Genomic DNA, 16,086 nt, shown 5'->3' on the forward strand with positions numbered 1-16,086 from the left:
GCTTTTCATATGAATTCCCATTTCAGTTAGTAAAAATGAAACTCTCCGTTTAAAAAAAAAATCAGGTTCATTCTGATTCGAACGTAATATAAACATATTTATGTACTTTTGTTTAACAATATAAAACTTTGAAATAATTCCTTTATTTTCTTATAAAAGATTTTAGTGAAGACGACATTACTTCAATTCACAGTAAACAAAAAATTCTAAGCCCAAAGAGCATTCATAAAAAGATAACAAGTGGGAATTTGAATTTATGACTTGAAAGATAAACTCAGTTTCATTTCATTGGACTTGCTTGAGGTTTTTTTTTCTTCCAATAATTCATGGCATAGTATAAAAACTTATGATCAACTAATTTAAGTTTAATTTCTGTTGCCTTTATCTTATCCTTTTAATAAAAGTTAAATTTTAATATAAGAAAAATAATTTTATAGATTACACTTCAAACTCAAACTCGCGAAACACGTTTAAAATACAATAATTATTTATGTGTCTAATACTTAAAGGGGACTTTTTAGTTTTTAGGTAACACATGAACGTTTGATAATTGGCAAGCATTGACAAGGACAAAACTCAAAAAAGTATATGGCCTTCGTTGTCATTGGGAAGAACGTGTTACATAACTCTTTCATTTCATATAGGTGTGGTGTGCTATACTTTAAGATAACGTAGTGAGCCAATCTCACTTGCCTAGGCGAGTTAAATAAAAATGCGGGTAAAATCTATTTTTTGGTTCTTGTATTTTTATTTAAAATTAGTTTTAGGTTCTGTATTTTCAAATTGATTATTTTGATCTTCAAAATTTTAAAAATATGTAAATTTAACTCCTTAACAGCATTAACAGTACGTGTTAAAGGAAAAGGACTAACTCTGCATATTTTTCAAAATTTGAAAACCAAAATGGTTGATTTGAAATTATAAAGATTAAAACCTGTTTTTTTTTTTTTTAAAGTATGGAGACAAAAAAAAACATATTTTGTCCTAAAAATTATATGTTTGACTCATTTCGGAACTAAGTAAATTGATCCGCTAAAAATAAAAAAATATTAAATAAAGAAATTTTGAAAAAAATCATTAAAAATAAATTTAAATGTTACAAATTATTTATTAATTTTAATTTTATAATAAATATCCTACATACTAATAGTATAAAAAGATATTAATTTAAAATTACAATAATTATTTTGATATTCATACGTAGTATAGCTTCTTAATGATTAATAGTTTTACAGTAATAAATTTATAATTTCAAATTCTTAATTTTAATTGTTTAATAGAATAAGAATTATTGTATATGTGGAAATTTTTTTACTTAGTGTCTACTCATATATATGGTCAACTATATACATTTTTAATTCACAAGTGATTAAGGGTAAATTAATATAATCGTTTATATTTATCCATGTGTTAATATTAATCACTTTTAAGACCCAATTAATTATTATTAATTAGGTAATATTAGTGTTTAAGAGGATATTTAGTTTGGTTGTTTTTTGTTTTTATTTTCACTGGAAATAAAAATAATAATGAAAATGTGTTTGGTTAGATTTCTGTTTTCATTTTCAATAAAAATATTTTTTTAAGCGAATCAAAAATTTGAAACAATAAAATCTCATTTTTAGTGTTTTCAGTTGAGATCAAGAATCTCATTTTGAGTACAAGAAATATAATTTTAAACAAATTTAAAAATATATTTCATTTTGAAAATACATTTTTAGTAGAAAACAAAAAATTAAATCAAACATCTTTTTCTATTTTAAAAATAAAAACAATTTTAAAAAATAAAAATGTAAATCAAAGATACCCTAACATAACTAACTATATATATATCTAACTTTATAAAAGAAAAACATAACTTTTTAGGTAACTTGAACAGTTGAACGTGCTTTAACCAACATAAAGTTAGCAGCTCAATTTGACAAAAAAGAAAAAGAAATAGCAGCCTAATTTCCCTATCTATTTAAGCCTAGTTCTTATCTTGAACAGTTGAACGTGCTTTAACCAACATAAAGTTAGCAGCTCAATTTGTCAAAAAAAAAAAAAGAAATAGCAGCCTAATTTCCCTGTCTATTTAAGCCAAGTTCTTATGCCCATTAATGCAGTGAGAGTCACCTCTCAAATTGAATTCCTAGCTAGTACTTAACATAATGCAGTGAGATTCACACTCCCAACGCTTCCTCTTTCTCCCTTAAATATCTTCATTCATCTCAACACCACCACCACTTCCCCACTTTTGTTACTCAGTATGCTTGGAGCCCTTCTCCTCAACGCCAACTTCAAGATTCATTTCTCACTCATATCATGCCAAGCCCGTGTCCCCTTACCCGTCAAGCCCGCACCGCTCAGAATGCCCTCTCCCCACTACCCCCACTGGGCCTCCTTGCAGGCCGACATTGAAGCCCACCTCAAACAAACCATTCCCCTCAAAGAACCCCTCGAGGTCTTCGAGCCCATGCTCCACCTCGCCTTCTCCGCCCCCCGGACCACCGTCCCGGCCCTATGCCTCGCCGCCTGCGAGCTTGTCGGCGGTCACCGCCAACAAGCCATGGCCGCGGCATCGGCCTTGTTACTCAACCTCGCCAATGCACACGCCCATGAACACCTAACCGACGGGCCCATGTACGGCCCCAACATAGAACTCCTCACCGGGGACGGGATTGTTCCGTTCGGGTTTGAGTTGCTGGCGAGGCCCGACGGGCCAGCAAGTGCGAGCCCGGAGCGAGTCCTACGTGTGATGATTGAGATATCACGTGCGGTGGGTTCGGTGGGGTTGCAAGACGCGCAGTACGTGAAGAAAACGTTGTGGGACGGTGGTGAGGAGGTGCAAAACGTGGAAAGCATGCAGCGCTTTGTATTGGAGAAAAGGGACGGTGGGTTGCATGCATGTGGGGCTGCGTCTGGTGCCATCTTGGGAGGTGGGAGTGAGGACCAAATTGAAAGGTTGAGAAATTTTGGATTTCATGTGGGGATGATGAGGGGAATGCTACAAATGGGGTTCATGGAAAAACATGTGCAAGAGGAGAGACATCTTGCACTCAAGGAACTGCAATTTTTCATGGACAGAGATGTTCATGTTATTTCTAGTTTTATTTATTAATTTCTAGCCACTTTTAAGTTTTCTATATATCTGGAATCTCAAGTGGGTTGTTGTCCATCTTCATATGTACGGAACATGATCAACTGTGCGGTTCATAGACAATAATTGCACGATCATGTGTTTCAAATTAAATCTGATGGTATATATAGCAGAAGTTTTTAACTTATATTTTACTTCATAATTTAATGTGTAAAATTTATTTTCAAGGATAATACTTTTTAGTACGAAAAATAATATACCAAATATTCACCGTGTTTTTACATCAACCACGCTATTTTATTTTTTCCTTTTATAACTTCCAATTAATTCCAATAGAAAATATGCACGAGTATTCGCGCGGTTTATTATTATTATTTTTTTTTTTTTTGCACTAAACAGCAGGACTCTATTTTTAATGCTATTTGAGATTCATGCTTATGCAGTTGAAAATTCAAACTGATCCATATATATGTAATAATCCTATTTTAGTGAATTAAATACAAATTAAACTGATTGTGTGTGTTTTAATTATTTCTTATAAGCGTGAAGAAACACTTAGTTACCTAAACTCAACTTGAACCAGACGACGTTTATTTTTAATTATCAGTAAAAGTATTAATATTAAGGGGTACTAAGAGCTACCCCAACCCTTTTACAAAAAAATGTACTCATCATCCATGTAGGTATAAAGCCAAAGTTGATGTCGAAACCCGTTTTCTTAACTTCATCCATGCAAGTACTAATTCAAATTAATAAGAGTAGTCAGAATAATTGAAAAAATATATTTAATAAGAGTAGAAATTTTGTAGAATACATGCACTTTTATTTATGGCAACCCTACTTAGTCAAAGGAGAATTTTGTGGATTAATAGTACCGGGTCTATCTAATTTGATGCTGAAAATGCTTGGTCCTATGTAGGCATTTTAATGGCATTCTCTTTTAACATGAGAAATAGAGAAAGTGGGGAGGAGACTCCAATCTTCATACAGTTCGATGGAGGTAGATCTAATGTTCCTTTTTTGTTGTGAGGAGAGAAATAAAGTGGAAACAAATAAGATGTTAGGTTGTTAGAAACTTAACCTACCAGAGTTATTCTTGATGTAATATTAATAATTTTTTTCTATTTATAATGATTTCAGTTTACACATGTATCTATTTATATACTCTAACTAAGATCCCTCGAGTGAAAAAGTTTAATTTATTTATTTTTCTCCCATAGTGATAACTTTATTTAGATAGCATTTCCTAATTCTATTAGAAAATAACATTTTCTAACGTTACCCTTAAAACTTATCATACAAATGAGTGATCAAACCATAAGGAATGATACTAAGCACAAGAAAGGATAATGCAAAACTAATATTATTAAATAGATAAGAACAAAAACTAAATAAAAAATAATTGGCTACCAAGTTTCCAACAAAGAAGATTTAGTTTCTCATTGTCATAAAAGGTTTTACAATTGCAAGAGAAAAATATTTAGTAAAGGAAAAATTTGAGGAAGGAAATGAAGGGAAAGAAGGACTCTCAATGATTATTTTTCCTTCTTCTAGCCTTTACTTTCTATAAAGAATTGTATTTTCTTGAATTTTTTGTCTGTTTTTCCTTCTTTTCTCTCCTTCTTTTATAGAAACAGATCAGCTTAATTTTCACACAACCTTCGTGCTGAGCGTGCTTATCACACTTAGCAAGTATGACAGTAATTCTTGCGCTTAGCGGGTGAATCGTGCTAAGCGCGACTCTTTCCTGAATTAGTGTGTTTTCCTTTATTAGCATTCACTTTCCACAATTATCCTCCTAGCGCTAAGCGCGTTATTCTTGCTAAGCCCGTGCCTCACGCTAAGTGCCTAGGACACGCTAAGGCACCTCTTCAAATTTTCAAATTACTCTTTTGGTTTTTACTTTACTCACTAAACATCATAAATTCATTAACTTTTAATATTTTCTACACAAAAACTTAAATGATATTAAAATAATAATTATTTGCACAAAAAGAAAGAAATAAGAGAAAAAATTACTAATTTTTATATAATTTAATCCCAAAACATACCTATAAATAACAATTATCACATATATAATCACTACTATTCATATTTATTTATTATAAATAAAGGTTTAGTGTAATCATGCTTAACAGACAACATTACAGTAATATAATCATATAAAAAATATTAATATACCCTTATTAATATATGTCTTATTTTATCAAATAAATGGATTTTATTGGTAAAAAAGGACACAAACATAAATGTACATTCCTCACCTTTAGGTCAAAAATTTCAAAGGAGGAACCCACCTTCACCCAATTAAATTAAATCTTGCTCACAAATCAACTCCATAAAACCACCTAAAAAACTCCATTGTTGCCCATTGTCCCTATCTTGTTGCTGACAAACACAACTTCAAGGGATGGTTTGATTGTGGGGTAGAGGTTACTATTCAATGGGAAAAAATTTAAAAATAGTGAGTCTCACACCTATTTTTTTCTTTTTTAATTCATTTTTTTCGTTTTTCTTTCAATCCTTTTTCTTCTATACAATCAAACCTACCCTAAGGATGTAAGTATACAAGGCAAAATAATCCTAGAAATATTGTCTCTACAAAGAAAAAGCTAGACAGGGCTCTAACTATAGTGACAACTACGTTAGGTGTGTGAGTTCTGATCACTGTTCCTTAGTCATTATTTTATTCCAAAAATGAGAAGTGATAAAAAAAAGTACAATTTAAATATGTAGTCTCTGTTAATATGCCAAATTAAAATTTAGATTTAGTCATTCAAAATAACTTATGTTGGATTTGATTTTTATATATTTTTTCAATGGTCGCTAACATTATTTAGTGATAGCAGGACATGTTACCTCGGTGACTATTTTATGCTAATGTCATTAATAAATGATAATAGAGACCATTCTAAATTTTTAAAAATTTATGAATTAAACCAATAAAAAATTGAAGGATTAAAACAAGAATTCACAGTACATAATAACAGTATATTTTACCAAAACTTAAATACGAGGCATTATGGGAAAAGTACAAGCATTGTGGAACCTTAGTGAAAAAGGATAGAGACAAGGGAAGGATAAAGGAAGATGCTGGGGACGGAATAGTTAACTGAAAAATAAAAAAAATAAAAAATCTGCAAAAATACCTTACTACAGTGGCACATAAAGACTTCAATTTTTTCAAATGCAAATCTATAGATTTCTAGACTCTAACAGACTAACGGCTGGTTCTTTGAAATGACCCCATAATAATAAAACTTGTGAGGAAATGGAGAGTATTCAAAGGAGGACTATGGAAGTAGGACTACTGGGGGTAAAGATTTAGATTGAAATGACTGAAATTGGGAGATAATAACAAGAGCTTCTTTCATGCTACTACAATCCAAAGATATAGGATATGCTTACACAAATTGAAAGGCGACAGTAAGGCATGGTTGGAAGGTTAATTTTACAGACTTATGAATGCAATCCTAACACTATACCGATCTGTTTACTCTATAGAAACTCTTGTGACCATAGTTTCTAAACTCCCACAACCAGAGACTATAAATCACTTTAGACACATAATCGAACCCTATAATTTTAATGTTAAGTTATTGCAAAGATTATTGTGTTACTGTTAAGTTTAGGGTTCTATAACATAATTAATTTCTCCATATAAGAGTACCTTTGTAGGAATCAGATTAATTCAAGACAAAATAGTCACGGCACATGAAGACTTTCATGCTTTGAAGAGAAGGAGCAAAGAAGGTACATAAAGAATTGCCCTAAAGCTTGACGTGAGTAAAGCCTATGAGAAATTAGAATGGACTTTCCTGGAGAAGGCTCTAATAGCATATGGGTTTCGGGATAAATGGGCTAAGTTAGTTATGGCCTTATTGTCTAGTATAACATATACAGTCTAAATGTGTTCCAAAGTCCTACAGAGGCCTCAAGCAGGAAGAAAAGAATAAATCATTAATTTCGTTTTTAAAGTATTACTGTCTCCCTTAAATAATCCATAAATTAATATAACCATTTAAATAATCCTTAAAGTATTGAATAACCATAACTTTTAATCCTTTAAGTTAATGTATTTTAGCAAAGTTTAACAACTATTTTGAAGGTATTTTTTAATATTTGGAGAACTACTTAACACAACTTTTTATACTTTTGGGATCACTTGAGTAGTTTTTTTAAAAAAAAAAAAAATTAGAGACTATTTAGAAGAGAGTAATATTTTAAGGATGAATTGATTATTAAGAAAGCTCTTACATATGGAGATTTATTGTGAACCCCTTCTAGCCCAACTCTTTCCTACATACCTTCTATGGGAAGATTATGCTCTTATCTTTGGGATTACTTGTGCTGGAGAAGCTGTCCATATTTTTAATCTGTCTTGGGTCAAAGGATTAACTTAGCAAAGTCTAGATTAATCTTTGGCAAATATATTCTACTGCTACTAAAAGAGATATATATTATTAGTGTCTTAGGAAAAGAAGCTTGGGCAATTGTTGGTAATTATCTTGGTCTCCCAACAGAATGGGGCAGATCTAGAAATATCACTCTTCAGTGGATTAGGGAGAAGAGGAAACTCTAATCAAGGTCGTCTTACAAAGGGATTCTCTCTTATGCAATGCCTGTTATACACTTTCCTAAGTCTTTTTGTACCTTTCTAATTTCCTCAGGAGCTAGGTTCTGATGGAGGAATAAGGGTAGGAAGAGGATTGCACTAGAATAGTTGGCAAATATTGTCCTTTAGTAACACTACTCATCTAGCAAAGTAGAATTGGTGGGCTTATAGAGACCCAAATTCATTATTTTTGTTTCATGGGTTTGGCATAGTATTCTTCAAGGCAAGAAATTTGTTAAGTAGGGTCATTGAACCATAATAAACGAGAATAAGGTAGATATTAAATAATAGTAGATGAATAAGAGTCATTAGACCCCATTCTAAGTTTGGATTATTTAGTTAAGAGAAGCTATCATGTTGCTAAACAAATATCATGTGAAGTGAGAAGATCAATGAGCTCCTCTTCATAATTAAGGCACCCCATATAAGATTGGACATTTCCTAGGGAAGGTCTTCCATGATGCTTTTTTGGTCATAACAAACATTTTCGGTATGAAACATAGCTGTCTATGTACTATGTATGTTGTCCCATATGATGCAAGAGACAAATCAACATACTCTATTACTCTGTCCCTGGACCTAGCTAGTTTGATTTAGGACAAAAATACAATGCTATTTTTATTTTAGGTGTGAAAGATTAATAATCTTCATTCTATATCCCTTATCTTTGTTGGATAATCAACGCTCTCACAAATAAAATTATTCACATATACAAAAATCATAAGAACACAACAAAGATTATACATTAGAAAAATAATAACAAACACAAGAATTTAATGTGGTTCGACACCTCTTACCTATGTCTATGTAATCATCTTAAAAAATATTTCATTATCACAAAAATGATTATAAAATTGTAACTCACCCCAAATCATGTACCACTCTATAAACCCGAGTATTCCACTCAATGATTACAAGAAATGATAACACTCTCACACAAAAACAATTTTCTCTCAACAAATGACTTTGTTTTACAATCTCTCTTCTCACATACTCTCTCTGCATGTGTTGTTTCACCATTAAATCTCTTCTCTATTTATAGTGAAGATTGTCACAAACTATAATAAATAAGTTTTCTTGAAAGTTGAAACAAAATAACTTTCAATGCATCCATTCAACTAAGGTTCATCTAATAAAATGTAATATTTCATTTTTGCATTTAAGTCACCTAAACCTTAATGACAAAAATTTAATTCCAAATATACATGCACCTTATCTTTTAACTTAAAACTTTACAATATTGTGCGTGCATATTTGAAAAACAAGAAACAAATTGATGAATCAAAACATTACTCATTTAGTTTACATTTAATTATTGCAATCATTAAAACGATATAGTCTATGAAAACTTTTTTTATTATTAAAAACCCGATATAATGTTTATAATAAACAAAACAGTTATTAAAGTTTGAGTTATATGTCATGGCACCGTTGGAAGTTTTTTTCCCCTTTTAGTTTAAATACAAAAACTCACACGAGGTTGAATTGATTCAAAAGACACGTGAATGTTTTACAATAATAAAGAATACATGTTAGTTACCTATTTTGATTTTTTATCATTAAATTAATTTCATGTATTGGGTATCACTAGAATAATTGTTCAAATTTATTCAAAAATATGTTGAAAACGTCTTGTTGGTAGTATTTGACTATTTGTTCCTCCTATAATGGCATGTAGTTTATATTTAAAGAACTCAATTAAACATGGAATCTGTCGTGAAAGAAGTTGATACTTGATAGGTTGACTGTACTATATATAATGCTACTAGAATTGTGCGCAATAGATAACTTTATTCTTTCTTTATGTATTTCTCATTTTTTTTATCAGTTATGCATTTCTGATTTAAAATTAAAAAAGAGAGGTCTTAATCAGTGTATTTGCATTTAATAATTTTTTGGCATGGATATTCGAAACAGACAATAAAGGTAAAAAAAATGATTGGGAAAAAAATTAAACTCGTTTAAAATTGAAATGTGCTACAAAAAGCGTACACTAGACGTAGGTTGTATTAAATTAATCTTATGGAGATCAAAGCTGAAAATTGATAGGGACTACTGCATACTAGGTGTTTCTGTTTCCCCTTCCCTTCTCACATTGTCACACGTCATTAGATACTATACATTGATCTAGTCTATAATTATTAGATGACACGAAGTTGGTGAATGTCTCTGTCAATTTCCCACCCCACAACATGATTGAATAATTTAGACCCTTCTTACAGAGTTCTGGTAATAAAAGTCTCGTTGTTTTAAAGACTTATAAATGCTTGTCATTCTAAATTGGACTAACAAACAATTATTTGAGGCTAATCGAGTTTATACCACATTTATTAGAAATTCTCAACTCATATAGCTTTACACAAACGAGTAACTCATTTCAACTTTTAAGTGAAATGGCAAACGCTTGGTTTATTGGACTGAGAAAATTGCAAACAGAGTCGATGTATATTACAACTTTGTGGAAGTTGTATTACCAATATTATTTTCCGACTCATGCAAGGGCTATTCAATATTGTCATGGGCTTTGATTTCACTTAATACTATACTACATCTGATCCTTTTTATTAAAAACAACAAACAAGTAATAGTCTAAAATATATCATCACTTGTTTCTTGTAAAAAATACGGGAGGTAATAGCATCCAAATGGGAAAAAATAGCATTAAAAACAGAAAAAAATTATTCACGCATCAATGACGTAGAGAGTAATAATTTTTATATACTTCTGTTTTCTAGCAACTCCTTCTCCACCTTCTTTTTCTTTGTATAATTGTATCTGTTTTTTTCGCTCATGACATTTCTTATTTTATATCCCATCACTTCTTATCACTCTTTCCTCATCCAAAGGTGGATGGATACACCTCACAGAATCTTTATTCATTACAGAGTAATAAAGGATTAGGGAAGTAGACCAAGGCTTGGAGAGTTGGACTTGTGCACTGGGAAAACAAAGGGGAAAAGAAAACAAAAACTCACAGAAAATCACAGTCAAAGTAAAATTGAAAAACACTTATATCCTTCAAAATGTTTTATGGCTCTATAATTATGATTCACCATTAAGTTTGTATGGATGCTCAAAACCACACATCTGATCCCATGAATTTGATATAACAGAAGGAGAATGAAATCAGTTATGATTGCCACAAACAATTTGATATAACAGAAGGAGAATGAACATGGCTACTAAACAATTCTTTTATACCCCAAGCATATGAACACAACATCCATTCCTAAATAACCTCTAACTACAAACCCTACTATACATCCCAAATGTAAAAGAGCTACTATCATGTTTGGATGGCACATAAGAATCAATTCTACCCCATAAAATCAGGTGATACCATAAAAAAGTAGAAACAACTATTTGTTGTTTTTACCTTCACCATGAAAAATTAATTGATTATGTTTTACCATAAAGCTACATCACTACTCAAGAGACCTCTTTATAGTGATTCGAGGAAACCAGTTTTTGAGAGTACAGCATTCCTCACTTTGCTAAGATCCCTACCTTTGAGGGTTCTCCCAGCACCTTCTAAAACAGAAAATGAGGATATCTGACTCCTTTCAAGCCTTCGGGCAATAAACTCATGTGGAGGAAGCTTGGAATCACTCTCATCATTTTCCTCTCCATCCTCATCACTACCCCCACCATAGTTAGCAACACCATCACCATCAAACCTTGAATTAGCACTGTTCTTGGGGAGTTTAGTCCTATAAATCTTTGACCAGTCAGGAATGTTGACAGGTGCTGATTGCTGAAGAACCGTATCTTCATTGGAGGAACTAGCACTGCTGCTATTGCTAGATCTTGGGATCATTCTGGCTGAACTAGGCCTAGCAGGAACAGGAACAGAAGAGGATTGATCTTTGTCTTTGAACTTGCTAACCCCAGAAGTACCATAATCACTACTTCTGTTCTTGAAAACGTCCCAAACTTCTTCTTCATCAAAGTCTCCATCTCTCAAGGACTTCCATATCCCACTATGCTGCCTGCCTAGACTATATTTATCTTCCATCACAAATCAATCACTTCCTGCATAGTCACATAACACAAATGTGAAGAAAATTATCTCAAATTATTGAACTAGAATTTTCACTGGTTTAAGCATAAGACAAAAAAGAGAATTTGGAAATTAAGGGGAGAAATTAAGAACCAAAAGTATAAATCACAGGAGGTGATTATATTTGATACAGTAAGATATTTGGTATTTTATTGAGGAAAAATAAAAGGAACCACTTTTTGTTGTTGTTGTTGTTGTTGTCGTCCTGGAATCAGAAGCTTGAAATAACCCAACTTTATGCTGATTCTAAAGTGGTTTCTTGCTGGAATATGCAAAGAAAAAATGAGTTGAAATGAGAGATGAGTCAGCTTGAATTAATTCTGATACCATAAGAACTTAAATTTGACTGAATATATATGATGGTGAGTCAAAATCCATAATATTATGGCTTACCTGAACAAGTTTGCAGAGAGATTATAGGGAGAAGCAGCAAAGCAAAGAGAGAGCAGAGCAAGTTCTTTCTTTCTGAAGGGGAAAGAATGAGACACTGAATGATAGGTGTCCACGTATTTAACTCTGGGACCTCACAGGATTAACTTTTTACAACGTAGTACATGTACATGGCCACTATCTTTTTATTTTCGACATCTGTTGTGATCCTCTAAACTTTAAATAATGCAATTACTACCTTTTATTTTTATTTATATCGCATTTATTACTAATAAATCATATTATCAATTAGAGTTAATGTTGATGCACGAATAATTTAATTATTTTTATATTATTATTTAAATTAGTTCAAGATAATTATTTAATAATTATTAAATTTATAATAAAATCATAATTAAATGATTGTATAAATTTTTTTTATCATTCTTTTTCTCTATTAATTAAGTCTATTGTCTTTTTTCCTCTCTTCTTATTTCTCCCCGTGAGTCCACCAAGATTTTTGTTTTTTATTTTTTCGCCGACTCATTCACTACTTTATCGTGATAAGTGATGATTAATTGAGTTGAGTATACAGTCCAAAAAAAAATTGAGTTGAGTATATGTGAATCTCTAATGCATCTATATTTATACGAGCCAATAGTCATTTTGATTCTAAAATTATAATGAATTATCACATATCTTTCTCAGTAAAAATAAATAAATAAGTCAGTCCTTCAAAATAAAAATAAAAACTCAAATAAATAGCTGAACTTTTTTAGAATTTTAGTTAACTTGTTAAAAATTAATCATTTTTTTTTGCTTTTAAATAAGAAGCCTAAATGATAATAATAACATAAGTATAGAAAATAATTTTATTATTATATTTTTTGTTACTGTTGTAAAATATTCATCAACTTCTTTAGTGATCCTTAATCTTTATTAATTGATTATCATAGTGAGATATTTTTTTTATCATCATTTTTTATCTATAAGACTCTAACTTCAAATCTTCCTTACTTGAATTATAGAATAAATTAAATTATAAATATTTTTTTATTTATAATAATCAAACTTAATATCAATAAAATTATAATAATTTAGGCATGATACTTAATTAATTTAGTTAGATTCTTATATTTATAAGTATATTGTATCATAAAAAATAATTACATACCTATATTAAATACTAAATTTATTAAATGTAATACATAATTAACATACACAATACTATTCATTTTTGCATTAATTAATTATAAAGCATTTTTCAAATTAATTAAATTTCATATTAATAAATACATTCAAACCTTTTTATCATAAAAGTAATTATAAAAAATTTATATCTGAAAAAATATATTAATTTTTTCTTATTGTAAAATTAATTATAAGAAAATTAATATCTAAACAATATACTAAATACATTAATTTTTAGAACAAATTAAAATTATAAACATATTATGTTAATAAACTTAATTGATATTAAATTTAGATGCTATATTTGTTAAATACAGGCATAATTAGCTTCAATAATACATTGGCTATAACATTTACGTTCATCTACTATAATATATTATGTTGATTAATGAATTTCCATATTAATAAATATATTTATAAAATTATTATCATAATTAAAAATGAAAAATTTCATACCTAAAAACATATTTTAAAGAAAATTATTATTTTCATTATTATTTGGAGCATATTATAATGTATAAACATGTTGAAATAAAAAGAAATCAAATGCTGAATCTTATAATACAAAAAAATTAATGAATATATAATAATGTTTTTTAAGAAAATTCATAAATTTTGAGAAATTAAATATAAATATAAATATAATAAATTAAAATAAAATATTTAAATTCAATAAGATGGAAGTCAACAAAATACATATTAAAATAATAATACGGGAAAACATAAAAATATCGTAATATGATATTAATATTGTTATTATTTTATATTTATATTTAACACTATCTTTATCTCTCCCTCTCCCCCTCTCTCACTAAAAATTTATTTATTTTTAATTATTATTTATAATAAGATAAATTTATAAACTTATTATATAATTAAAATTAAGTTCACATTAATATTAAATGCTATATTAATTAAATGTAATACATAATTAACTAAAATAATACTATTGCATATTACATGCACTAGTTTAAATATATTTCCCCGATATATGAATTTCCATGTTAATAAATATATTTAAAAATTATTAAAAATTTCATACATAAAAAGTATACTAAAAATTATTTTTTAATTATTATTTATAATAAATTAATGTTTCATTTGTAACTACTAGCTAGTATATTACCATTAAATAAAGTTGATAATTTGTTTTATTGATTTTTTTATTGAAAATTCATATATTATACAAAACATGTTACCTGCAATAAAATTTGTTAATAATTTATAAATTAATAAAAAAAACTATTTTTTCAACATCTTTTTATATATAATTTAAATTGTATGTTTTTTCTCCATATTTATACAAATTGCTCACGCACGAGCTAGTCTCTTGAGGTAAAGAATATTTACCCTTTCAATAGATGCCCCAACCCGGATTCGTCTTTTCCTTCCTTCTTTCCTTCATTAAATAATTTTATATTATCATTCAATCATAAATTAACTTTTTTCAGAAAAAAGATTAGAATTTAATATTAATAAACAGGCTGCCACAAGATGTGTCAACCAGAAAAGTTATACAAGCACAACATAGTAAGTGTGATGCTGCAATGATGATCCAATATATAAGAAGTCACATAAATATTGCAGCCATGTACTATTCACTATAGTAGACTCAATCCCAAAACAATAAACCAAGTAGACCCGTGTTCACTCATGCATACAACGGCACTCAGGGGGATCTATTTTCCAAACATATATACAAGGATTAATCGAATCCTTTTATCATGGCTTTACACCAGTTCCACGCCCTATATCTAAATTCATCACTAATCAAGGTTGATAATGATATGACTTAATAAACGCGAGTGCCATTTGATTATTTGCTATTAATGGAGCATTAATTGAGAATTAACTCTGACTAAATTGTGGTCGTGTCATTTAATAAATTTCTAGATCCTCTTTGGGTTAAATGTTGTATTGAACAACTTATGTTTGAAAATTCTAAGGAAGACTACAAGAAACGATGGTACAGCCATTCCCCTTGCATGGGTGGCGAACAGATAAAGACTGGCTATTGTCGTCGAAACAGACAAAAGAGTCAAAATTTTCAACCACACAGGAATACAAATGTTGGAATTTGTGTAAAAAATACTTATGATGCACATTTATTTGACCCAAATTACACGACCATTTTTCTTGTCTTCCTCTTTTTGTTTTTTCTTTAACTTATTTTCATCCTAAGGCCAGATCATCAAGAGGGAAGGATATATGATAGACTGATGTTTGTGATTAGAGTGATAAGGTTACAAATATATTTTTTAGTACAATTTTAGTATATTATAGGAGTATTTTAAATTTAAATGAAATTTCTAAATTAAAAATAATTTCAATATTATTAATATATTTTATTTTATTTTATGAAAATAAATAAAATAGATCATATTTTTAAAATTTAGAAGAAAAATATAAAAAATATGTTTTTCGATAAATAAGTTTAAATTTCAAAAATAAATTTAAATTACGGCTTTAGGGACTATGATAATTTTAAAATTCCTTTTAGTTTAAAAAAGATATATTTAATTTACAATGCATTAAAACTTAAAATTTAAATTAAATTAAATTTAAGTAACAGTATTTGAAAATACAAATATAAAGTCACGTAAAATAATAAAAAAAGAAAACATTTCTTAAAACTGATCTCATTTAAAAGTAAAAAGACTCAAATATGTAATGTGAACAAGATCTCAAATAGAGTCTTGCAAGTGGAAAAAATTGTTAAGGAGCTTAAATAAATCCATCCAATTCAAATTAATTATAATCTACCAACATTAA

The 16,086-nt window shown here is 29.3% G+C and overlaps 2 protein-coding genes across 2 annotated transcripts; one reads left to right on the top strand and one right to left on the bottom strand.

The window, feature by feature from the left end:
- The first annotated feature begins 2,117 nt into the window (after window positions 1-2,117).
- GPPS (geranyl-diphosphate synthase) lies at window positions 2,118-3,312 on the top strand. The gene has a single exon (NM_001251684.2). The coding sequence runs from the start codon at window positions 2,249-2,251 to the stop codon at window positions 3,098-3,100; it is 852 nt and encodes a 283-aa protein (NP_001238613.1). The 5' UTR covers window positions 2,118-2,248; the 3' UTR covers window positions 3,101-3,312.
- Window positions 3,313-10,874: 7,562 nt separating this feature from the next.
- On the bottom strand, window positions 10,875-12,301 carry LOC100790453 (uncharacterized). Its single transcript, XM_014767225.3, has 3 exons — window positions 12,148-12,301; window positions 11,931-12,016; window positions 10,875-11,726 (listed from the first exon to the last, which is right to left on the bottom strand). The coding sequence occupies exon 3, from the start codon at window positions 11,707-11,709 to the stop codon at window positions 11,137-11,139; it is 573 nt and encodes a 190-aa protein (XP_014622711.1). The 5' UTR covers window positions 11,710-11,726; window positions 11,931-12,016; window positions 12,148-12,301; the 3' UTR covers window positions 10,875-11,136.
- Window positions 12,302-16,086: the final 3,785 nt, after the last annotated feature.

The sequence above is a fragment of the Glycine max genome, chromosome 14, assembly GCF_000004515.6.
Source record: "Glycine max cultivar Williams 82 chromosome 14, Glycine_max_v4.0, whole genome shotgun sequence".
In the NCBI taxonomy this organism is placed as follows: Eukaryota; Viridiplantae; Streptophyta; class Magnoliopsida; order Fabales; family Fabaceae; genus Glycine; species Glycine max.